A 25,503-nucleotide genomic window follows, 5' to 3' on the forward strand; every position below is an offset into this window, starting at 1 on the left:
GTTATAAGTAGGAATAATGAAATATATAAACACTAACATCCTCAACAAGTAGACTCACAAGGCATAAGAAACATAAACCAAACCCTAAAACCAAATTGAAAGACCAATCTAGTTAAAAAATAATCAATCCACCCATTGAGATCAAAACAACTACTTGAGCACAAGCCTAAGGCCATTATAGTTTCAAACGACAGACAAGGCACATGCAATGTTGTTAGTGTGCCACTTACATGCATGTATGAAAAGTGTGGAAGAAAAGACTAAGCATATGGATCCATAATTTTAGCTTGTTTTTTGAATTTAAATAAAAAATATAAAACCTCAAGCAAAATATTGAAGACCAATAAGGAAAAAAGGCACAATTTAGAAAAAATAAGCTAACGAAAAACATACCATGAGAGCATATGATATAGTCGGTTCTAAAAGAGCAATTAATAACTTATTGATTATTTTAAAACATTAGTCATCAGTCTCTTGCACAAAGGTTGAGAATAATTAAAGTATAAAAAGTTCAATTTATAATTTTTTTTTACTCTATTTAAGTTCAAATTATTGTAGTGTAATTATATTTTTACATGGTAATCTATTAGGTATATGGTCATCCTAAAACGAGGTAGTTGTGTAACAAAGGAGATGCAAAAATGAAGAAGTTATCAGCTCTTCAATTCTGACAATGGATTACACCTGATCCAAAATGTTTATGAAAAAACTTAGCATGATCAAATACATAAGCATTTCGAATTTTAGACTATGGATTATGAAAATTTGACATCTTTGTATGCAAGACTCGTAATAAATCACATTACTAAACATTGTTCCCATTTGTATTATAAATGCTATAAGGTAATATCATCAAGAATAATATATAACTTCTTACAAAAAAATTAAATACTTCTTTCTTACATTATTGACACTACACCTTCTTTTAACTCTTTGTGAATTTCATATTTTATGTTTTCCTTCCACATATCTCTGACGTACCCATTTTAAAGTGAGATTACTAGTATTATCATTTATTTCTAACTTGCCTTTATTGAACTTCACTTATTAAAAGTAGCTACAAATAACTATTTTACAATTAATATATTTAGATATTTTATTTTAAACACTATTAAAATACAATATATATGGTTATTAAAATATCATTATAATAATATCTTAATAAAAGGGTATTCATAAAATAAAATAAAAATTATTATATAATTTTTTTTAACGCATTTTATTTATATATCTAGTTATTAATCACCATATCACATTAAATAGTTGTACCGACCAGGCGAAATATCTTGGTTGTAACCCTCCCCACTAGAAAACCGAAGAAGTTGTTCCCAATTATGATCTCCCTAACTTCAATCTATTTAAAAAATTATTCTGTCGAGAAAGAGAATCGCGTAAATATTGTACATTAGTCAAATGGTAAATTTATAATCTCGTATTAGGTGTACATTAGTCAAATGGTAAATTTATAATCTCCTATTCGGTGTTACCAAAAACACACGTTTTCACTGTCAGCTCTTCAATATGGGTCTATATATATGTCAGCGTCACCAGCACTGGTTGTAAACAGCACATCCCTGATTGACATACATGGCTGCATTAAAAATTTCGAAAGGGTATCATTACACGATTGTTTTCTGATCAATTTTTGTTGTTGGTTTTCAGCAGATCACAATTCTGTCTCGCACATATCCTAGGATCGAGCATTGTTTTCTAGTAAAGACAGGTATCCAATTGTGAAAAATGAGCATCCGAGGTCTATAAATCTCAACAAAAGATAACCTAAATCGGGTATAAAAGAGGGTAAAACATTGCCCAGATCAGGAAAAAGAAGAAAGAATCTCTACCCAAATTTAAAGAGATGGCACAAACAACACACAAATCATGTACCGCAGGGCTACTTAAATTGCTGCTAGTATTGTTGGCCTTAGCTCTGTCGGTATACATTGTGGGTCCTCCTTTGTATTGGCAATTCATGGAGGGTCTGCACTCAGCTTCTTGTTCTCCTTGTGTTTGTGATTGCCCTTCAGAAGCAAGACTCAGCATTATTCCTCCAGGTATGCAATCCCTACTGTAAAAATTGTATTGCCAATTCTTTCCCAAACTTAAACCAGGAATCTTTGTGAAGGATAAGTTAAATGGCCATATAGATGTAGAGGATTTGTCAACGGCTACTAGGTGTAAGTATTATTAAGATGAATTGTAGACAATGATTTTTGGCATGCTACTCCAGATCTTAGATTTTTGGATCGAGACGAGGAGGCTCAGGGCCCTTAAAGTAACCCATACTTCTTGACGTCTTATTTGCAAGCTCAGCTACCGATAAATTTTAGCTGGGTACATTCAAAGTTCGCTCTCTATACCACTTGATTCGAAGAATCCACGTATCACACCAATTCTACGAGGAATGACCCGCAACCTTGCTAACAGTAAGAACCCAATTATTTCACCTCGAAGTGCTCGGCATGAGGGTTTGCCTCAATTGGTATAATTTTTATATCTGTTAGCCCCGCACTTTCTTATCCTTTCACGAGGCATCCTATCTGGGAGTTTTTATCTGTTGAGTTGTCGTTGAAGGGTGATTCTATTACCAAGGATCTCAAATATGCTGCATATGTGAGCATATTCAGGGCAATGCACACGCTTTTTCCTTTGGGTTTAGCAATACATCCTATTTCAGCTAGGGGGTTTTGAAAAGCGAAATAGTTCTTAGTATCCTTCATGTTGTGATCACATTTTCTTCCACACAAGAACTTTGGTTGGGGGTAGGGGGGAGGGGGAGGATGTATGGTGGAGAAGGATTGGATGCCTAATTCACATCTCTTTGATTTGACATTACCCGTTTTCTTTACCATAGGTTTCTGCTTTTCAGCAGCTGCACCCGGTGATACACATATTTCTTTAATCAACTGTAGTTTAGTTATGTGAGTGAGATCTAATATTTTGGCACATGGTCACACACGAGCATCATGAATCCAATAGTTTGGCACTTTGATCCAGTCACGTGGAATCTGAACCTCTATCAATTGAGGTTAATTTTTCAGATTTCTTCATCCGAATCCTTGCATCTTGGGAAGGGCAAAAATCTTGGTTATTCGTGGGCATTTCTTGATAATATTTGTCTTCTTGCTTTCAATTTAGTATTTGGATTTAAGGCAGTTAAATCTATCAGAGTGTGGCATAGGTAGTCCATTATAAAATTAGTTCTCTCTTATTTCTTTTGTATCTGTAATCACTGTTTCTGGTTGTGAAATGCATTTCTGATTGGTCGTAGAAATTTGTTTTTCTGTTATATCAAAACATTCTATCTTCCTTTTGTTTCATGGCCACATGGGTAGTGGAGTATGTCTTAGACGTGAATGGCACATTAAGCACATTAGAATGTTCAAAGAGATCATTCTGAAAATCCGGAAGAGGCCAAAATAATCTGAGTGGGGTTCTATTTGTTCTCTGTGTTATCTGTACTAATACAAGATAGGCAATGCCCCATACTTAGGTCTGTCTAGACGTGCTTTGAAAAAAGGTTAAAAAATGTAAGCAGGTGTTTGTGGAGAATTGGGCTTAATTTCAATTCACCAGTGAAATAATGTTTGATGAGAGACTGCTGAAACACAAGAGGCTTGAAAAGAGTGAATTACATTCATCCATTTACAAAATATCCTAATAAAATTGAAACTTGAAAAATGAACAAGAGATGGACATTAAGAAATGCTTTGAAAACATTGTATAGGCCCATGCTTTCCTATTTTGATGGATTGATTTTTAATTGAATAATTTATTAAATTAAGAAAGCTATTACATGTGCACACGGCTAATTGGTAAGGATAGATTCTACCTTTTAGGTAATATTCCAAAGTGTATTATTTTGAGTTGTCGTAGAATTTCTTCATATCAAACTTGAGCAGGTTGTTTCAAAGCAAGCAGAAGGTTAAATGCTTTGGAAGAGTTATTATAGATGAAAAACTTATAGAGAGGAAAAAAAAACTCTTCGTTATTTCTGGAACATTTAATATATTTGATTCCCAAAACACAATGGGGTACATTTCAGAAATTGCAGAACAGGGTAACAAAATAGAAATAACAGGTCAACTGCTTTATGATTTATATGTGTATCTGCTTGTATACCATAGGCATGGAGCTACCCTTGAGCCCTGAGTTTCACGAGCTTATAAAATACATTGAAAATCACATTCTTGAATAGAATTTGAGATCTATTTTTGTATGTTTCTTTTAAAATTGGCATTTCGCAAGAATTGTTATATATGCATAAATTTGTCATCCTTAATGCATCATCTCAACAAACACTGTATGTCACTTTAAAATGCTATGTATATACTGAGTGAGGTTTGACAGTAGTAAGATTACTGAAAAATAATCAAGAGAATGCATATTTTATCCAAATACATATAGTTCTATTCTTGAGCTCATTGCAGCTTCAATATATGATCTAATGCCTTTGCTTTTGTGTTATTTTATGCAGGTTTCAACAATCTTTCTTTAACAGGTTAGTTCAAGTTATCTCTTATGATGGTTTGGGGCATTTTTCGCAACTATGGAATATTGTTAAATTTTTCTGTTGTATATTTTGCTGCATTCATATAGGTTAACTTCATAAATGAGCTTATGTTTTCTTAAATCCAGGCTTAATTCTATTATCATTCAATGTTATCTGATTACTGTTGCCTCATATATCATTTGGATAAGAATAATCACTAGATGACTCAGGAGCATGTATTTTGGTATTCCCGATGACAACATTTTTTCTTATGATGTCCAAGGTGAACTGGTATCTACAAATTTTTAATCTATTTCAAGAACATTTTAGAAAGGAAGCAATTTAAAAATTACAATGCACAGAAAACTCAAGAGGAATGCTAGTCATGTATCTTTGTTCTGGACTATAAGCTTTAACATCAACCATAAAGCACAATGGTAAAGCATAAAAGAGGATAGTCTAAGAAAAATTACAAAATGGAAAGCTACCTATAGAAGTACAAGGAAACCACAAATTGTAAAACAACTGTAATGAGCTATTGTGGCACTCATATTTGGATGGGTGTGGTGATGTTTCTTTCTTTGTTCACATATCAGCTGAATAAAGGGATTTCATTAGAGCTTCGCACCCAATCAGGAGCCAAATCATACTCAGGAAGGCAAATATTGTTATCTGTCAGATGTCACAGGCAGCAGCACGGCTACAGTATTTGTTTGCCCTTAAATAGCTGACTATATTTTTGTGGCCACTCATAGATTTTTTAATATTTGCTCTAGGTTTTTCAGAAATGCATCTTATATTGCATGATGAAGAATGACATTTACATTGAGCATCAGAATTTCATGAAATGCCAAGATTAAAGCATTGTTTAATGAAAGATAGAAAGGCTAATATTTGGGTTGAGCCCAAAAGATAAGAGTTGAGAACAATAATCCAGCCTTTACATGCATAACCAGATCCCTTTTTAAGTTATTAATGCTTAAAGTTTAGAGGGAAATAATCTTCTTGAAGAGTTTTATTGCATCTTGTCCTCCAGATGAAATTAGTAGTAGACAGTGGCACCACATCCCACAAATCGTTGCATTTCTCTAATCATCCAAATGTGGGCATCACCAGTGTAGAGGATCGGTTGATAAGTTATTTAACTTTGCTGCAACAAGAATCAGAAAGTCTTTACAGATGGACATCACCAGAAAAATGAACTATATTCTTTTTTCTCTTCCAGATTGGACATGTGAAGAATCAGATTCACAACTCTTCTGAGCTGTGATTTGATCTCAAGACCTTGGTGAAGCAGAAATCATACTTAAGGTTTGAGTTTGGCTTCAGAATGTTTGTCATGTCTTTTGCTTTCTTTTGCCTAGGTCATGAATTTTCAACACACTCCTTGTATTTATGCCAGAGATGATGCCAGTGCTATAGGCTTTGGCCAATGCAAAGAGAATGGAGCACTTTTCTCTGCCGGATGCATCAGACCTCCCCCTTTCTAAAATGGAGGCCCCCACTCAACCCAGTACCAATCAGTGGGTGGCTGGTGTGGTTGAGTGCTCTGCTTGTGCTCTCTTGGGTTGGGTGGAATGAGATAGTAACCAATTAATAGGTTGGTACCAGAACAGAGGTTTGATAGTTTATTTTTCTGTCATAATTATAAAAATAAACTTTTCTATCTCAACCCCCGGCTCTCTATTAAAGTCTTGGACATTCAAACTAAAGTTAGAAAGGGCAGATTTTAGGCATCAATTTACATAACTCCTAGATTCAGTTATTTTTTGGTCAAAATTCAGTTCCCTCAATTTGAATGAATTTCATAATTCCTATTTGGAAGATCCTTACAATAGGAAATTAAAAAACCATGAATGCCAATCATATTTTTAGCATAACAAGGGAAGAAGCCAGGCTGTTCTCATGGGAAATGGAAACTCTTAGTAAGCCCAGTGCTGAAATTTTTGCACTTGTCTTTTCATGATTCCAGTGAAGGCAGTCTATCATGATTTGCTAGGCAATGCAATTTTTTCTACGGAATGCTGAATATAAGAGTTTAAAGTTTAAACTCCCTTGCATGCCCATTTCTATTACTAATTGCTGTAAGCTCCATTTTCCTTAGTTGTGCTGGGTTGTCAGTACTTGATGTTGGATTAGAATCTGTCGCATGGTCAGCCTCTTCACCAGTTTCTATGACTATCTGTTTTCCTGTAGAAATACATGTTGGCTAGTATAACTGTATATGTGATATTGAGATCTTATTTATACATTGGGGCAGCTCAAATAATCCAAGCTACCTTGATTTCCCATAGAAGTCTTTGGGATGTTATTCATCATTTGTACCTTGTTTGAGAGTGGGAAAGACGGCTGTAATAAATTTGTTTTGTTTCAAGAATTTTGATGACAATGGTCGTCTTCACAATCAACAGAAGATATTGGCATTTTTTACATTTTGATTTTGAAACATGGCCATTACCTAACATGTTAACACCATCTTTCAATTGTAGAGAGATTATTCCCAAATGGGATTACCAAGCACCAATTTCATTATTTCCACTACCTGTTCATTCAAAGAGGTGTGTTTTCTTCTCCAATAAGAAGATCTTGGTTTTTTGCTCACTCATTTTTTGCAGAGTTAGATCCAGGGTGATGGCTGAGTTATTTGCAAAATATTTGTTGACCATTAGCTTGCCTCATAGCTAGATTGTTCCTTGGTGTGCCTCTGTAGTTGAGTCACACGTAACATTCCCCTAACATTCCAGAGCATACAACCGCATAAAGTTAAGATGTTAGAGGGAATCTACCTGATAGACCTTAGCAGGTCAGTTGGTTTAGAAGGGATTCTGCTTACTCAATCCTTTCAAAGCACGTGGAGAATAGAGTCACCACAACTTTATGAAAAATGATACAAAAGCAAAGTCACTCCAACCATTTTTCAAATGAATCCTTTCAATTATTTTGTATTTGTTATCAAAAACACAATTTCTAGGAGACCCTTTCCTTTTTAATCTCGTCCAAATCTATTTTTGAAAAGTTAAGAAGCTATTAAGGGTTGCCCATGAAAATCATTATAAGTGCAGCTAAATGGCCTGAACCTTTGGGTGTAAGAAGACAAAAGTGATTTCATCAAGCTTTAGTAACTGTAATAAAATTTGCAATGAAGAGCAAATTCAGCAGACCAAAGCGAGCAGAATATTAAGGTGGGAAGGATGGCAATCTGCCACAAGAAGTTCCTTTGTGCAGAAAATTATTTTTCTCTCATTTCATCCCTCATTCCCCCTCTCTCTGGTGCAAATGTCATACCCCTTGGTAGCAGTAAAAGCTCTTTTATTTCTGCTGCTGCAAACTCTGTTAAAGGCCATTAATGTGAAGAATCGGGGAAGGAAAAATCTCACCTTATTAGTACTTCTTTTATAGGCAAATTTGAAGGCATTAGCGAACATGCACTGGTGTGGAAAGATGGATTCATGAAAATTAGGGTGAAAGCTTCTTCATAGCTTCTTGTTGCAACCAAGATGACAAAAATTTTAAGGGGACCAGTAGTTTCTCAAGAGAATGGAAATCTGTCTCCAGGAATAGGGTCCAAACTTTGATTTATTAATTAATGAAATTCTGGTTTCACTCCAGCTTGGTAACCCTCCTGACGAATATTGGTATTGGGGTCTTATCATTCTTGAACTGGTTGGGAATGCTTTAAAAAAAATTATGTGCAGATGGTGATACTTCTTGGTAGGATTTGAGAGTATTTGCATGAATTTTGATTTATTAATCAATGAAATTCTGGTTTCGCACCAGCTTGGTAACCCTCCTGACGGATATTGGTATTGGGGTCTTGTCATTCTTGAACTGGTTGAGAATGCTTTCAAAAAACATTTATGTGCAGATGGTGATACCTCTTGGTAGGATTTGAGAGTATTTGCATGAATTTGTATAACAAAACCACCAGCCTCTTGCTTTCTAGAGCACATTTTACTTGTATCAGATGTGTGGTGTTAGAAATAATTAATTGAATTGGAAGGTAGGATTCCTCTATCATTGGTGCCAAGAATTAAATAACTACAATGATTGTTTTCGACTCCCAAGTCAAAGCCACAGTCACTTTGGAAATGGATTAATAATTCTGAACAACAAATTCTATTCCACCATAAATGATAAGGTGAATTTGGATGAGTGCATTGATAAAAATTTGATGCTTTGAAGGCCATTGAAAGGGCTGAAATTGAGAATGGAAATTCCCCAAGATCAGTAAGGATGCCCTTATTCCCTCTCCTAAGGGAACAAACAGTTGGAATATAAGATGTTGAATGAGCCAGATCTCGATAAGTATGATTTGTTGGACACTTGTTTGACAGCAGACAATGAACTCATACCTTAAGCACACCCCAATGAATATGCCTGCCAAATTTCTAAAGTGAACTGTAGTAGTACAGGGAAGAGGTGGAGAAAATGTGGAGTAAGTCTCTGAGAGAAAATTGTAGCTTCAGGTAACTAAATTAAACCCCTACATTAATTTTAGGTCTAGAAGGTGTCCTTCCCCTTGTTGAGAGCAATAAAAATCATCTCTGGAGTTTTAGGGGTATAAATGCCCCTAGAAAAAGCCTGACAAATTTAATTTTTATTGTAAGAAATAAAATTGGATAAAAATATATTTCAATTATGATGAAGAAATTACTAAGGTGCAACGGAGAGTTTGTTGAGGCCCTTAAAGCCTCTCGAGGATTGAGAACTTCGTAACCCCCCCATTCTTTCAAGTTCAAGGAGCTTGGTACAGAACAGAATTTACAAGTTTTTACAATAGAAAGTCCTTATTTCAATCTTTCCCTTTTCTTGATCAATGCTTATGGTCCATTAGATCAGCTTAAAAAATCTAAATTTTGGATCAGATCCCTGAGCTCTACTGCCTTTTGATGGGTGAAAGGTCATTTTGGGTAGAGAATTTAACTCCTTTTCGTCCTCTATGGGTAGAAAGGTGTTGGCAGTGGGCTAGTGTCCCTCACAGGAATCGCGACATGGCTTAACCGCCTCTTGTGGTTCTATAAGACTATTGGTTGTATCGGGCCTTGACAAGTTGATCTTTTGGTGCAACTGCAACTTTGGCCTTTCTAACTATTGGTATTATAGCTTGGTCACAGGTTCGAATCTCTCAAGCCACGACGAGTGATGCTGGGAGGGGGATTGTTGGCAATGGGCCAATGTCCCTCACGGTATTCATGACATGGCTTAACCGACTCTTGTGATTCTATAAGACTATTGGTTGAATCGAGCATTGACGGGTTGATCTTTTGGTGCAAAGGTAACTCTGGCCTTTCTAACAAAGGGGTGGTGCCTCCATAAATAAATGTTATCTTAGATCAACTTGACTTCGCCAATTTTGTGGAGCTTTGTGTCTTGGTAGACATTGTTCCCAAAACTTGTGCACGTACTTGATCAAATCGAAGATTGGTCAATGGGTGGTTTTCAGCATCACAATCTAAAGCTATTACAGATTTCTATGCAATCTCACTTGGTTGGATTCCTCATAGCTATTGCAAAATAATACCCATTTCACATTTGCATAATTAGAATCATCTATCAATTTTGAAGATCATCCCCCATTCAGTGCCCTCTTAAGTTTGATAAAATTTAGTATAGAGAACCTTGTTGCATTTGGTTAAAAAGTGCTCCAAAATGGAAGGCCCTAAGGTCTTCAATCCAACAATGAAGTTAATCCATTTGAAAGCTAGCCTGAAACAACACAATTGGGTGTCATACAAAATTGTTTGTGAAGTTAGAGAAGCTAAGTTTATTAATGTCCAACAAAAGAGCACCAAAAGGGTCCACGGGATTGAGAGCTTACAACCAAGAAGACAACCAACAATAGGAGCACCAAACGGTGTCTGTGAAAGTGCAAGCATGAAAGAAAAATAAAGAGGAAGAGAGGACCACCAATGCAAGGACTAAGGATCCTTCTTCAACGAGAAAAAGTCCAACATCAAAAGATACTAACGGGGGCGGCCATGAACCTTGAGTTGTTGCTGAATACTCTTGGAGGAGTGTCGTTGCCGAAGAAAACCGTTGCAGGGTCTCACAGATCTAGAGTGACCGGTAATGGGGACACTGAATGGTTTCTTCACACCCCAAGCTAGAGACAAGGGGGAGTAGAAGGTTGTGATAAGCTGCACAAGGGCTTGACTCTGAGGGAATAAGAGTTGTAGAGTGTGGTCGTGGAGTTGTAAAGTCTCATAGAGTTAGAGCGCAATGCATTGCTGATCCGTGTATCTAAAAATAATTGAGAGAGATCTGCACTCTTTGAACAGACAATAAAATCTACCTCGAATCTTGTAGTAAATAGGGCATTGAAAAATGAAGTGAGTTGTAGTAAATGGATCCTCTCTATCAATATGGTGATCACTTTGAATTCAAAGCTAGTGTGAGTCCACTTTGAAGGAACCAAGAGAGATATGCAGGGCATGGTTCCAACGTGTATGCAAGTAGTCAAGGTGTAAAATAATCCCATCTCAAATATCCAAGAAGTGCTCAACATAGAAAGCCATCCTCGAATGTAACACTCCTAGAGGATTAGTCTAGGTTGTGATAATGGATTGTCTATAAATGTCGAGTCTGGCATGCCCTTTCAACTCTTGCCAAGAAGGGAGGAGGTGAGTGGGAGCATCCAATGAGAATTGATAGGGAGGTAGGCAGTTAATCTCAACCCCAATTGATCTCAATAGGATAGTGGCTTGGGTGTACCAACAACGGGCCCTAGTGATGGGGTCAGAGTCCGTGATAGGAGCAGTAGGTCAAGTAAGGGTATTTGTGGCAGTCGTCGATAGAGTCTGCATAACCACTAAGGTGGTGTCTAAACCAAATCAAATAAAAAATGGCAACAAGACTGAAAGGATGGGCTCTGAACTCGGCGAGAGTAAACTGTGAGGGGTGGACTAGTGACATCTAATAATACATCGGAGGAATAGAGTCTGGACATGCTCAATCGAGGTCCTATCAAAGTCCAAAAGAGAAGGCCTCCCGCACCACCAAACCATAGAAGATCATGGGTCTGACTAAGGAATCCAGGAGGGATAGCTTAGTCAAAGTGTCTTGAAAGTGGTTTCTGAAATGCTATCTCTCTAGCATGGAAAGGGAACCCAACCCTTTACAAACCCGAGGTTGAATGGCAAATCTCAAGCTGAAGCTGGGATTAGAAAACTTAACACCAAAGTATGTGTAAGATGAAGCAATCTCAACTTCTTGACCTTGAAAGTAGAAATGGAAATGTGAGGTCTTCAAATAGTTGAAGACCATGACTTGAGTCTTGCCTAGATTCATGAACAGTTGTCATGAGCCCATCAAGAAGCCTCTCAAGAACATTAGGAGAAGAATCCAAAATAACCACATCATTGGGAAAAGGATGGAGATCAAGATCTGATGTAAGTAACAATCGTCTCTGGGGAGCGAGGAGTCTCTGAGAAAGGTCTCAAGCTCATTAATATAAATCCAACTTGCAAATTTGAACAGGATTGTTAAAAACTCAACTATCTATCAGGAAGCTTCTCTCAGGCAAATCTTTCTAATGGAAAAGCATTGAGAGATTTTTAGCAGCAAAGAAATATCCTAGAAACAACAATTTAGTGAAAATGCTTAAAGAGTGGGGACAAAAATACTCTTTTATTTTCGAGATTCGTTTAAGTCTAGAAGAACTCACACAAAAAGTTCATCAATTCAGCAAGGATGACAAAGATTTAGTGCAGCCCTAGGACATCATTAATAAAGTGACAAACTTCTTTTGAGGATCTGGTGCAAGGATGCCTCAAATTTACCTCATCAAACTTCTAAAAAATATTTTGTACATGATCACTATCAATTGTAATTAGGCCGTATTGCCTTCCTTCATAGAGGACGAGGTTAAGCATACTCTTTGTCAGATCCATTTGGATGAAGCCCCTGGGTTAGACAATGTACTAGCCATTTTAGTTCATAAAATTTGGAACATTGTGGGAAGGATGTTTACTCAGAGGTGGAAGATCAAGATAGTCCAAAAAATGTCAAAGGATTTCAGTAATACTTATGGGGTTCTTATTCATTAAAAAGTAGATCATGGCTTTTGCTGACTCCTCTTATTTCACTTTGGAACACAATAAACAAGATGATCTCCAAAGCGATAGCTAGTAGATTGAATTTAATCTCAATCTCTCTGAATTGATCTAGGAAGAACAGGATAGGTTTTTGCCTAGAAGATCCATTATTGATAGAATCCTCATTTTACATGTAATTATCCACTTGCTTATACCATCTAAGAGCTAATTGTATATAAGAAAACATTTGATGGGTTAGTTTAGATATTTGTTTTAATGAACATTTTAGCCTATGTTCTCCCCAAAGAGACATGATTCCAAGTTGTATTTCTAAGTCCCATATTTTCTCTATTGGCTGTTGGCAATTTGCTGATGAGACTATTCTATATGTGAAAACATTGTATAAGGAAGTAGAGACCATAAAAGAACCACTGAATGAATATTTAGCATCTTTCTAGCCAGAGATGAAATCTAAAATGAAAAACTAAAAGTAGGCAAAGGTCTTAGCTAGGGTAAACAAATCTTTTGGAAACTTAAATCTAGAGAAACATGGTTAATAGGTGGGTCAAAAATACATTTCTTTTGCAATTCCATTAAGGCTAGAATAATTACTAGTGAAACTTGGGCATGCGCACCCAACTCAATACCCAGGAGTACCCGGTGCGGGGACATCCCTAGGACGTGTACTTGGGCCCCGGGTACTCCTAGATGGGTACTTGGAGTACCCAAGTATCCCCACCACTGCCCAAGTGTCACTACACCGCTTGGGTACTTGAGTGTTTGGGTGCTTCGTCCACTCTATTAAGAGGAACAAACTTACCTCTAATTGGGGCTTGAGTGCTTGTTTGCTTTGGTGCTTCATCCACTCTATAAAGAGGAACAAACTTACCTCTAAGAGAGCAAAGAAGCTAGCTATTGTACACAGTGTCTTGCATATCATAGATCGCAAGACACGTGTACAAAGAGAGTGTAGCAATGCGATGGGATGAAGAGCTAGAGGATATATCTCAACGGGATGGGATGTAGAGCCAAATGATCTATCTTATATTGACAAGGATGAGATTCCAACAAGAATGGATGTAGGGTTGGTTGGTGTTTCTTTTGGGGAGTTGAGGAATCTAGTAGTTCTAGTGATGAGAACTATTGCTTGGGGGATGATTAGAGGCTTCCTCTCACTACATTTTGTCATTTTGACATGATTTTGTACTCATTTTGATATTGATCACGATTCATATCATGCATGATCCTACTCATTATAATCATCTAATTCAAGATATCATATATATCAAGATCTATCTCATTCAACGTTTATTTGGTTGTCCATACATTAGTGAGTCACGTAGGACCATTTAGAAGAGGATTAATGAGTACAATGAGTTTCCTTGGTAACATTATGTCAAATGCGGCCACACGCTCTTGCAAGATCAAACAATATACAAAGAACACCTTCCACACATGAGAGCAACAAGAAAGATTTTCCTTATTCCTCAAAAGCAAAGATAATAGAATGAGAATTACAATGCACAAATAATTGCTTTATAAAGAGCAAGTCCTCAGTAAACCAAAAAAAAAGCTAAAAAAGAAAACTAAAGCTCAACCAAGCTAAATTAGGCTCATCTAAAGCTCTAAAAGTTAGCTTAAGCTAAGCATGCATGTGCACAAACATGTAATGCAACAATATGCAAATGTGCATGATGTAATAAACATGTGTATGATGCAACAAATATGCACGTTTTAACACCCCCTTTAAGTGAAACTTAGGGAGAAGTAAAAAACTTAAAGTGCATGAAATGCGAGAAAAGGTCTGAGCAACTAATGTTTGATAATGGACCCAGTATAAAGGAAGTTTCTCAAAACATAGAAAAGAAGAGAAACCATATATACAAAGCAATGCAACTCTCACATAAGGAGGAACGGAAAAAGCCTAGTGGGAAAAAACTCATCTACAAAAGAGGGGGAAAGACAATTAAGAACTACGAAGCTTCCAAGATAATGTCTAAAAAATATAGGAACAACAAGAACATCCTTGAAGCACAAATAAATTGTAGGTAGTTGTCAAGTAATGATAACTACCGTAGTGATAAATGAAGAACCCTCTCTAAATGTTTCAGGATGACAAACCAAATATACATGACAAAACTCTTAATGTTTCAAGATGAAAAACCAAATATCAAATCCTCTCTTGAATAAAGACACTTCTTATGCTAAGACTGCAACTAAAGATCATAAGGTGACTTCAAGCTTCCTTTTAATTTGGACACTCGGTTGGAAAAATGTGATTTATTGGATCACTAAGGGGACTTACACTGTTTTATAAGATTTTGTTAACTTGATTCAGTAGATTTGGTTTCAGAATGTACAATGAAAATATATTTTGATTTCCAACTTTTGAAATGCAACCTAACTTAAACTTACAAATTTAACTACTTCTACTTCTAAGGATGTAAGGAAGAGTGAACACACTTGGACTCTTATAGATGCAGTTTTATTACTAACTCCACTCACCTAGTGCAAGCTTCTAAGGCGTGTTCTAGTGATTTTTAAATCCATACCATTTCTCTAGTCTCATCAATGGATGCAAATTAAATATTGAGTGTGAATTGAAGTGCTTTCAAATGCCATTCAACCACACCAGGCAATACTCACAATCAGTATGTAGTTAATGGTTTGGTCGAGTCAATTCAACTATGCGTTCACAATTACTCTTATCCAACTAAATTACTCAAAGCAGATTCTAACTTAACAACTTGAAATCAAATCTATTAAGTGAGGAATGTAAATCACCATGCAATAATTCCAAAAGAGATCACGAGTATTCACCATATAAGACACAACAATGAATAGTAGAGTAAATTTGACAATATTTTAATAACAATTTTCTCTTACAAATGGGGAGAGCATGCCTTATGGGTGTAGTTACAATGAATGACCAAGATTATATAGAATTAATGACCCAGGTTAATCCACCATAAACTCTGTTTAGGGTTCCCACTCCTATTATCCATTGAGATCAAAGCAACACAATGTGAGCCAATAGTAAAATTACAAAGTTTTATTGACTAATCAAAAGGCAGAGAATTTGTGGGGTAATCCTTTAGGATATAATTCCCTTTAATCCTTTCTTCCTTTGCTAATTCAATGAACCTAGACAAAATGTTCTTAAGTTCATCCATTGGAGGCATAGGTGCCCTTTGTATCTTCCAATCAGCCATATCTATCTCAAATGCTCTTGTGATGATGAATCTTTGCCAATCTGACATGTTTTCCTTCCTTGAGGGCATAAAGGCCTTGAATGCCGCAACCTTTCTCAATTGTTCCCTCTTGACGATGTTATAATCTTCAAAGTGGAGAGCTCTCATCCTCTCCTTTATCGCTTCCAAATTCATATTTTCTTATTGTTAGAAATGGAAAAAGAAATCTGTAAATAAGCAATACCAGGAAAGAATCTAAGAGTAAATGCATGATAAGATATTACCATAAAATAGGAGAGAGAAAGCTTCAAGCTCCATCACCATGAGACAAGATATTTGGAAAGGGGAAAGCAAAGAAAACCCCTTGTGACATTATGAATGAGGCATGAAAAGCCTAAGAAGAAAGAGAGAGAGAGCAAGAGAGCTATGGCTCATACAATACTTGAGAAGAGGAAGAACCCTCATTGTTAAATGAGAGAAGAGGGTCATCTCTTAAATAGAGATGAGAGAGAGGAGTTAGAATGTAACTCCCATGTCTATGAATGCCACCATTCATAAGTGTGTGAGGCCAAGTGTGAGATTCCTCTTAAGGAGGAATAATCTAAAATTAGAAATTACAATATATATTTGTCCTCACATATTCCACTAGATGACAAAATAAGATGTAGTGGAAAAAGGACAAAAAAGAAATATATTAGGATACCTTGGCTTATATCCTAATATATTACAACAATAAAGAAAAGAGTTCTAACCTTGGTTTATAAATACACCAAGGAAAGATTACAACTTCTAACACTTATTTTCTCTCATCAAGTTGAAATGTTACCTTTACTGCTTCTTGAACCTCATCCCGATTTGCTTGAACTGTGGCATTGAGACTGCAACAATCACCTTTTACCATTTAAAGGGCATCCGGCATGGACACTAATGCAAAGGAGTACTCATAGCATCTTTCATCCCATTTTCCTTTATTACTTTACTCTTCTCCAACAGCTGCTTTGGAATTCTTGTTATTGTTTGCAATCAAGGGTGATCTTCAATTTGATGGGCTGAAATTCCTTGCACATTGCATCTATGGCTTGGAGTCTCACTCTGATTGATGTAATTGCATAATATTGCCTTAGGAATCCTGGAAGAAAAGTGAGCACTTCTTGCTCAACATCCTCCATCCATGCCTTCAATTCATGAAATGCCATTTTCAAATTCTCCAAATCCACTAATTCTCTTTCAAGGGTGAGAGGTAGTGCAAATGTTTGGTCTCTTTGCCAAATAGGGTTGACTATATGGTTGAGGTATTCACTGAATCTTTGATTTTTTTCTTTTTTCCAAACTTTTTGTTCATTTTTTTCCTGCAAAACCTGAATAGCTCCCTGGACCTTCTCAAATTCCTACCTCTTTATAGTATCTACTATTTGGAGAAGTCAATCTGCAATTTAGATTGATTGACGAATGAAATACTATCTCCTTTCTTATATAGCTGGCTGTATTGTGAAGAGGCTTGTCTTTTAGCCTTATTGTGAAGATGTATGTCTCTTAGCAAGGCTGACTTGCTTATGTGTGGCCAATCACATTAATTTATTTAAATAATTAGACCTCTCTCAACAGGGCTAACTTTTTAAGGTTTGGCCAATCATTTTAATTTATCTAAACAAATAAGACTCCTCTTAATAGGCCAACTTACTTGTGGATAAAATTCAATTGAAATTTTGCTCTTTTCAACCATATAGGCTGATCATGTTGACTTGAATTGTTTTAGCATTTTAAATAAGATGAATCTCCATTCTTTTTTGGATCAATTTCAAATTGATTTTCTACTTTTTTTGCTTTGCGAGTGCTCAAATTTCTTGGGGCGGAAGTTTGGGAATGAAGAGATTAAAAAATATAATGCTGATGAAAGTTCTGCTGTTGTCCTTTGATGGCGCAGATTTAGAAACGTTCAGAAAAACAAAAGTTTGGGAAAGCTTGCCGTGCATTTGATTAGCCTTCATCAATTAAAATTTTGATCATTTTGCTGAAGGGCGAGTTTAATTTGTAGCTCGAAATTTATGAGAGATCACCGTCTTGTTTCACAATTCACAGCCCATCTTGGAGGCGTGGTGGAGATTCTAGGTATTTCAGGATTGCAAGTCCCAAGTCTTGTAATATTCCATCCCAAGCTTTCTATGGTGGAAATCTTGTGATGTTGGGATTAAAAGTCCCAACTTTGTGAAAACTCTGCCCTTGCTGTGGGCTTCCATTCATCGCCAATCTTATGAAACTTGACCAATTTTTACAATTTTGGGCCTATAAAGGAACCTCACTATTGTCTTCTTTCTGAATATTCCTCATTTAGAAACATGGCTGAAATCCTATGATATCGAGATTTCCGACCTCATTGCAGATTGGTCTTGAAATGATGGCAGACATTTAGAGTTTTGCGCATTGCGAATCTTGGCATTGGGCGGAACCCACTCAATGTTGGGATTAATCTTGATTGTTCTATGTGTTGTGAGGTTCTCACACCATCGCCTCAAAACTTTGGGGACCCCCTTTTTTTTAATCGCCTTGGCAAATTTTTGGATTGTCCAACAATTTTGATTTGATTTTTCGAGATTTTTTAAGCCATGGACACCTTCAGGCCAATGGGGAGAGGCTTAGCTTATTTTCACCTAGTTCCAACTTGATTTTCCAGAATGACCAATTTCGTCCTTAAGCCGGACAAAATTTTCAAAAACAACATTGGGCAGGATAATATTGTAAAATTTTTACTTAGACGATTTCTTTTGAAAATTTGGATATAATTGTGTAAATTTGGATAATTTTCAAAAAATGAAATTTTGTTAGATTTGAACTTTTTGGAAAATCTTGATTTTCTTTGGTGAAAAATTTTCTTTTGTGAAGATGAAATCAAATTGCAAAAAAATTGGCTGTAATGGATTAAAATTGCCTTCAAAATTTTTAAGCCTTTAATGAAATTGGTAATTTAATATTGAGAAATGGCTTTTGGCTAGCCAAAATCCGATTTTAATGATATATTAATTGCTAAATTGTCATTAAATGGAAACATTTAGCATCTCCAAGGCATAATTTATTTTCTTTTTGCAATTTTGGTCTAATTGGCAATTTAAAAAAGTAAATTTCATCTTGGCAAAGTTAATATTTAGCTAAGCATTTAATTGGGGGCCAGTTTTGTGTGCTAATTAATATTTTTCTTACTCCCAGGGTTCCAGTCGGCAAGCTAAGGAGAGTATAGGAATTGGGTATAAGAGGAAACTCTTTCCCCTTTTCTCTTCATTCCTCACTCCTCCTCTTTGGTGCTTAGGCGATTTTTGGCTAAGGGCAGATTTCTTTTTCCTTGGACAATTTTTGCAAGGGCAGATTTCTTCTTCCTTGGGCAATTTTTGCAAGGGCAGATTGGTATTTTCCTTGGATGATTTTTTTTGCAAGAGCAGATCTGCACTCTTCTTGCTTGACGAATTTTGTGGGAGCCGAAATTTGTGGAAGATAAAATTCTGATTTTCAAGAGGTGCTGCGATTTTCTCTTAGAGCTAGGGGCTCAAGATTTGCAAGGAGTTTGAAATTTTCAAAGTCTGATCCTAAATTCCAAAAAGAAGATCCAACTATTGGTAAAAGTAATTTCAAATCATTTAGATTTGAAAGGGGTCCTTAAGCTGATTTCCTTCCTTCGTTCTTGTCTAGATATTGTCTCCCTTGGTTCTTCTTGCATTCATTGTCCACCACTTTACCATTCCCTAATAGGGCGACAAGATGGAGGATGTTAGTGCAATTAAGAATCCTAAGAGAAAGAGGATAACACTAAGAAAGACAAAGAGGATATGATGCCCACAACAACTTTCTTCTCGAAAATGAGGTGAATAACTGATACCAATGTCGGTACAGTAAACATGATACAGGTAAAGGCCCTCCTAAAGGAAGGACAATCCCTTTTGGCAAAGAAGATATACAGAAGGCAGTTACACATCACAGCCCAGGCGTCGACACTTCCATTACAACCATGATGAGCGACATCGGAGTGGTGCTTGATTTTGAAGACATCAGAGAAGAGGATATCAATGAGACAAGACTTGGATCAAGATTGGATTAGTTAGGAAAGGTTGCTATCAAGAAGAAACATTTGAACACACTTTCCTCTCTCAACACCTTTATTGGATACGCAAAAGAATATGAGAAGACACTACAAGCAACGAGTAGCATGGTGAAATCAGTTGAACTCGAGATGAAGTATACACCTTGTCCTCCCATGGAGGAAGTCAATGAGAGGCTAGCTAGGTTCATTGCCTTAGCTAAAAGAATGAAAAAAAAGGGAGATTTATATTAGAAGATCATTTAGTGTAAGCCCAAGTGGTAATTTCTCTTTCTTCTAGAATAGGACAAGTGTCTATTTCCGATTGGCCACCATTTTGGTGCTTTCTCATTGGATGCCACTTTTACACTTTTTTCATTGGTCCATTGACGAGGTGACATCTTCTCATTGGCCGATGGGGTGGCAACCCTAATTAGGGTTTCTAGGATTCAATCTAGATTGTCGGTTTTGCCTTTGATCTCTACTGTCGGTTGTAATATTGGCATCTATAAAAGGCCATTTGCTCTCATTTGTAAGGTTCAAAGAAAATTGTTGCATAAGATAATACCAAAATTCGCTATTTCTTTCTCATTGTTGTGACTTGCATGGTGATTAAGAGCCTTTGGTATTATTGCATGATTTCTACTTCCAAATAGTTAGAGTAACATTTGTGAGGGAGTTATGTTGGAGGATTGTTGCCAAGATACTATCAAAATTGTTCTCTATTCATTGTTGTGACTTGCATGGTGGATATACATGATCATTTTGGTGTATTGCATGGTTTTTCTCATCTCTCAAATTAAAGTAGGATTTCATTTCATGTTGTTAGAGTAGAAGTAGATGGCTAATTGTATGATGATGTTAGTGAATGTTTGATAGGGATCAATACGAGACCACTAGCATCCTAGCGGCTTGTTGGGAAGCTTTGTGTGGCAAACTAGTTTATTTTTCCTTTGAATCATTGCATTTGTGAAGGTGGGGCCATTGGTTAGCTTTCATTAGATTCGATCCTCATCCATTTGCTAACCTTTCCATTCATAGGAGTAGGAGTAGAATAGTGAGTAGTTGAACGAGTAGGAGTAGAATAACGAGTAGTTGGGTAGTCGAATTTCACTCTAAGAAAGTTAGGAAGGTAGAAATCATTAGAAGCATTATTACCTCCTCGCGCAATCAACACTATTTGGCGCTACATCCTCCACCATCACCGTCACCATCAACATTACCTGACACTCATACAAAATCATCACCATCTCACCAAAAACCCAAGTCATCCTCGAATGAATAGCGTAAGGCCACCTACGTGATTACTAGCAAATCACATCGATAAAATTGAGTGAGTATCCACAAGTGCAAGGAACATTGGAGTTATTCTCATATCCCACGAGCAATAATTTTTCAAGAGAGAGAATTTTTCAAGAGAGGAATTGTATGTTTGATACTTCGTATCAAATATTCGATTACTAATATGTTATGTAAGTTATACAAAACTCGCATCAATACTATGGTCTTCAACTCTTCTTCGATCATTCAAACACCAATCCATGTCCACCAATGGTGAATATCACTCATGTGATCTGCATTATGGTCCGACAGAGACTTATTCCAGTCTAGTTTTTATTTATTTCTTCGTGTGCAAAACTTGACTTCCCTTTCAAATCTTATCAAATTTTCTTCTTCAAATTGCATCTCTTATTCCCTTGTTCCATTTGGAGTTGACAGTTTTCAATAAGAACTCATTATAGATTCTTAGGATTTTGTAAGGGCAGAAATTCCAGGTTCTTGAGATTGCCAACTCCTACTGTAGATGCTCTTGGCCATCCTTAAGCTCAAGCCTATGTTTGGAATGTCTTGTGAGGCTCTTTTTTTCATTCGTCTTGGTCCACTTCGCAAATTGATTTGGCTGAAAGTTGGTTGTCATAGGTATTCAATTCATTTACACTTTCAGCCCACACCATATCTCCAAGTGTTCAATTGATTCCATCTGTCTTCTTGTGATTTTATCTTCCTTCTTTCAACTTCAACTTGCTTTCTTAGGCAGAGATTTTGAGTTGCTAGGATTAGCACTCCCATGTTTAGAGAAATTTCACTCTTTGGAGCTTGTGGCAGAGGTTTAGAGAAGCTAGGATCAGACTTGGGCAGGAATTTCAGATTCTTAGGATTTCTGACCTCTTTGTCTTGAATGTTGAAACCTCCCTACTCCCCCCTTCAGACTTGCTTCTCTCATCAAATCTAGTTCAACTTTGAATTTTGTTCATTATTGCTGGTTTGTTTTGGTTCCAACTTCAACTTAGATCTGATTTTCTCATATAGTCTTATGCATTCATCCCTTTTTTGATGGAGATTTTCATTTTTCTCCATCACTCATTTTAAACTTACTCTCTCTAGCCCCCCTAAGGCTCGACTCTTGGGAAGACTACACTACCTAGACTTGACTCCCTAAGCCTAAGGCAACCACCTAACCTACTGCAAAACGAAAAGATGAGGTCTCCATACGTAATGGGGTGACAGACGTAATGGGGTGACAGTGTGAAAACCTTACAACACTCTCCATGGTACTTTATAATACAGTGGATGGACAAAGTACGCCACAACAAAATGTACAAAATCTCCAAAAAGCAAATATGAGCGACACTTTATCTCAGTACATTTGCAAATAGAGAAGTGCATCCAAAGGATGCTCAAAATGTTAAATATGGAAAAGTACTAGAAACACATGTAGAACAGCCAAGTCAAGTCATCCAACGTAAACAGAAAGTCTCCACATGCCAAAAAGTCCAAGTAATCATCCATTTTGTGAAAACATGAACAATTGAATAAGATATACCTGGGGCATCATCTAGCAAAAATGCATGGATAGATGTGAAGGTCTCAAAGAGACCTTTCCAATAGCACAATTATCACAAAAAACAGAGAAAATGGCAAAAGGACACTAGCTCGAAAGTAACAATACCTTATCTGACTTCACCAGGCCAAAACTGTACCATCAACAAAATCGTGAAACACATATTAGCACTATCAAATTGACCATGATTTCTGCAAAATTTTAATCATATGGTAGACACTTAGAGCTAGTGAGTTATGGATGATGGTAGCACAGTACCAAATGGCATAATTGTAAAGCTGAAAGGAGTGTTGTAAGCAGTTGTTAGCCTACCGGTTGGGTTCTATAGATGTTACGAATGGTGATTGTCTTGAAACAAACTATTACTGCTTGAATTATCTTGGAAATACCATATTATGAAATGAATTTAATATTAGTTGTATAGAGCAATATATGCAATGCGTACACTGTGGAAATTTATGAGTGATCTTCAATAGTCATTGTTATCTACAATTAGTTATTATCATGTATGCTATGTAAGAGCAATGCATTCTTGATAACATGCTAATCTACATTAGTATATTGGTCCGAAAAGCTTAATTATTGCTAGACCTTAATGTTGGGGTATCATATTTGTCTGCTGATTTCTTTCAAATGTATTGTGGATGGTACAGACTGCGGGAAGCCTGAGTTTCGGGAGGAGATGGAAAAGAATTCCACTGATCTTGTCTCAGAAGAGTTAAGATTACAGGAAGTTGTAGCAGAGGAAAATCAGCAACATGCTGAGATGATGTTACTTGATGCCAAGAAACTGGCTTCTCAGTACCAGAAAGAAGCAGAGAAATGTAATGCCGGAATAGAAACATGTGAAGGAGCTAGAGAGAGAGCAGAGGCTTCATTAGTACTTGAGAGGAAATCAACCGCACTATGGGAACAGAGGGCCCGACAGATGGGTTGGAAAGATGTATAGTCTTTCCAGATCAACAGACAAATTGACGTTCACCGACACAATGAGAATGTTCTGAAATATTCGGTAATTTGTCTGAGATTTTATTTTGCAAACTTACATAAGCTTAAACTTGTTACAATATGTATGGGTAAAGCAAAGTGTGAGCTGGAGTGAAACTCCAAAGTTCATGGGAGTGGATATGTTCATTTTAATAGGCTATTTGTATCATTTGACATTACTGCAAGCCATAAGGTTTGTACATTTCAAAATGACATTCTTTGTTCTTGACTACACGAGTTTTGACACATTGACTTTCTGTTGTCCAAATTATTAGATTTGGTCTGAAAAATATGTACAATAAATGAGAGAGAAATTTTCAAAGCAGTTTTAATTGTAAGATATGCGGCAAACCCGCATTGATTGTTTGATAAGCAATGTAATGAAGACGATGGTTCTTAGTTCACAATTGCATGCACAAGAAGCTTTAAAATAAGAATAATATATATTTTGCAATCTTGTTATATTTGACGATTATTTTTTGATAATTATATTTAACATTAAGCATTATTATCTTAGACTACACCATTTCTGAAATGACCACAAACCTAGGAATTATTTTTTGGTTCACCAGTTTGAGGTTATCTCAGTAGGTTTTCAGCTATTGTAGTGTCTAGACTCTTAATTAGGCTACTTGAATAGATTAAGGAGAAAAAATTACAATTATCTATGAATCAATTGAATAGGAATGATGATGTCATTTTATTATACAATTGAGTCTTCACATCTGTTATTGTGGGAGATTAAGTGGCTAGTTAAAGTTTCGTGCTTGGCCATGTACTGGTTGTAGAAGATGATTTTACACATTGGATTGCTATATATATTTATAACAAACAATTTCTGTGAGTGCTCAATTTTTTTGTCATTTACATTTTAAGTAGTTTTTTGCTAAGTCCATGTATCAAGTGGTTAATTCAAGGTTTGTGCTTGGCTATGTACTGGTTGTAGAAGGCAATTTATATACATTACATTGCTATATATAACAGTAAAATTTTGTGAGTATGCTCAATTTTTGTTATTTACATTTTGAGTATGTGTATGCAAAGTCCATTTTAAGGATTTTTGGTGTAACGGCAAAGTCCATGTTGTAAGCACCTAAATGATGCTGATTTCAAATCTTCTCCATTACCAAAAAAACATGTTTATGCTGTGCTTAGTGTAGATGAATATGAACACTCATATGGAATAAGTAGATATTCTGAAACAATCTTGTACCTTATCCACAATTAAAAGATGAGCATATATGGTAATGAATGTCACTTTAGTAGAGTAACAAAGCTTCTTGGAAAATCTTTTTAATAGTTAATTTTCATTAATGGTTTTGGATCACGCACTATCAACCTTGCAACATGCTGTTGGTAAGATTGATATCCATTATTGAGAAGTGGAAATTTACTTTAGAATTTCATGTTAATGGGCATTTGAAAGTTCAGCATCAACCTTTGTAGTGGATACTTAACAACCTTTGTAGTGGATACTTTGGCAAAAGGCACTGAGATTTTAACTTATAAAAAATCATTGTGATGCTAAGTGGATGGAAAGTTTTGTAGCGTCAAGCCGGTGTTGGCTGGAACCTTGGCAACCACATGAACTAATGGGTTCAAATAAATCAAATCTAGGTGATAACAGCATCAGATATTGGTTTTGACATAGAAGGTGCAAGTTTTATAAGTTTCTGACAATGAGGAAGTGATGCAGGAGCATCATGCCTCTTAATTTCTAATTTTAGTTTTCTTGTTTAATTTCTGTTAAGTTTGGTTTGTCGTATGTTTGTTTTGTCTTTGTAGGGACTGTTGGGAAGGTTGTAAAACAGTTTGCGAAGTCAGTTTCAGTTGTGATAGTTAGAAACTGACTGCGGTGGTGGTTTTATCTGTAGGAAAGACAATCACTTCAAAAA

General features: G+C 36.2%; 1 protein-coding gene across 1 annotated transcript; it reads left to right on the forward strand.

The window, feature by feature from the left end:
* The first annotated feature begins 1,442 nt into the window (after positions 1-1,442).
* Positions 1,443-23,933, forward strand: LOC149557665 (uncharacterized). The gene is made up of 3 exons (XM_089832254.1): positions 1,443-2,054; positions 4,478-4,501; positions 23,275-23,933. The coding sequence occupies exons 1-3, from the start codon at positions 1,859-1,861 to the stop codon at positions 23,568-23,570; spliced, it is 516 nt and encodes a 171-aa protein (XP_089688380.1). The 5' UTR covers positions 1,443-1,858; the 3' UTR covers positions 23,571-23,933.
* Positions 23,934-25,503: the final 1,570 nt, after the last annotated feature.

This window comes from Cupressus sempervirens, chromosome 5 (genome assembly GCF_028749045.1).
Source record: "Cupressus sempervirens isolate cs-2001-9-10 chromosome 5, ASM2874904v1, whole genome shotgun sequence".
Taxonomy (NCBI): domain Eukaryota; kingdom Viridiplantae; phylum Streptophyta; class Pinopsida; order Cupressales; family Cupressaceae; genus Cupressus; species Cupressus sempervirens.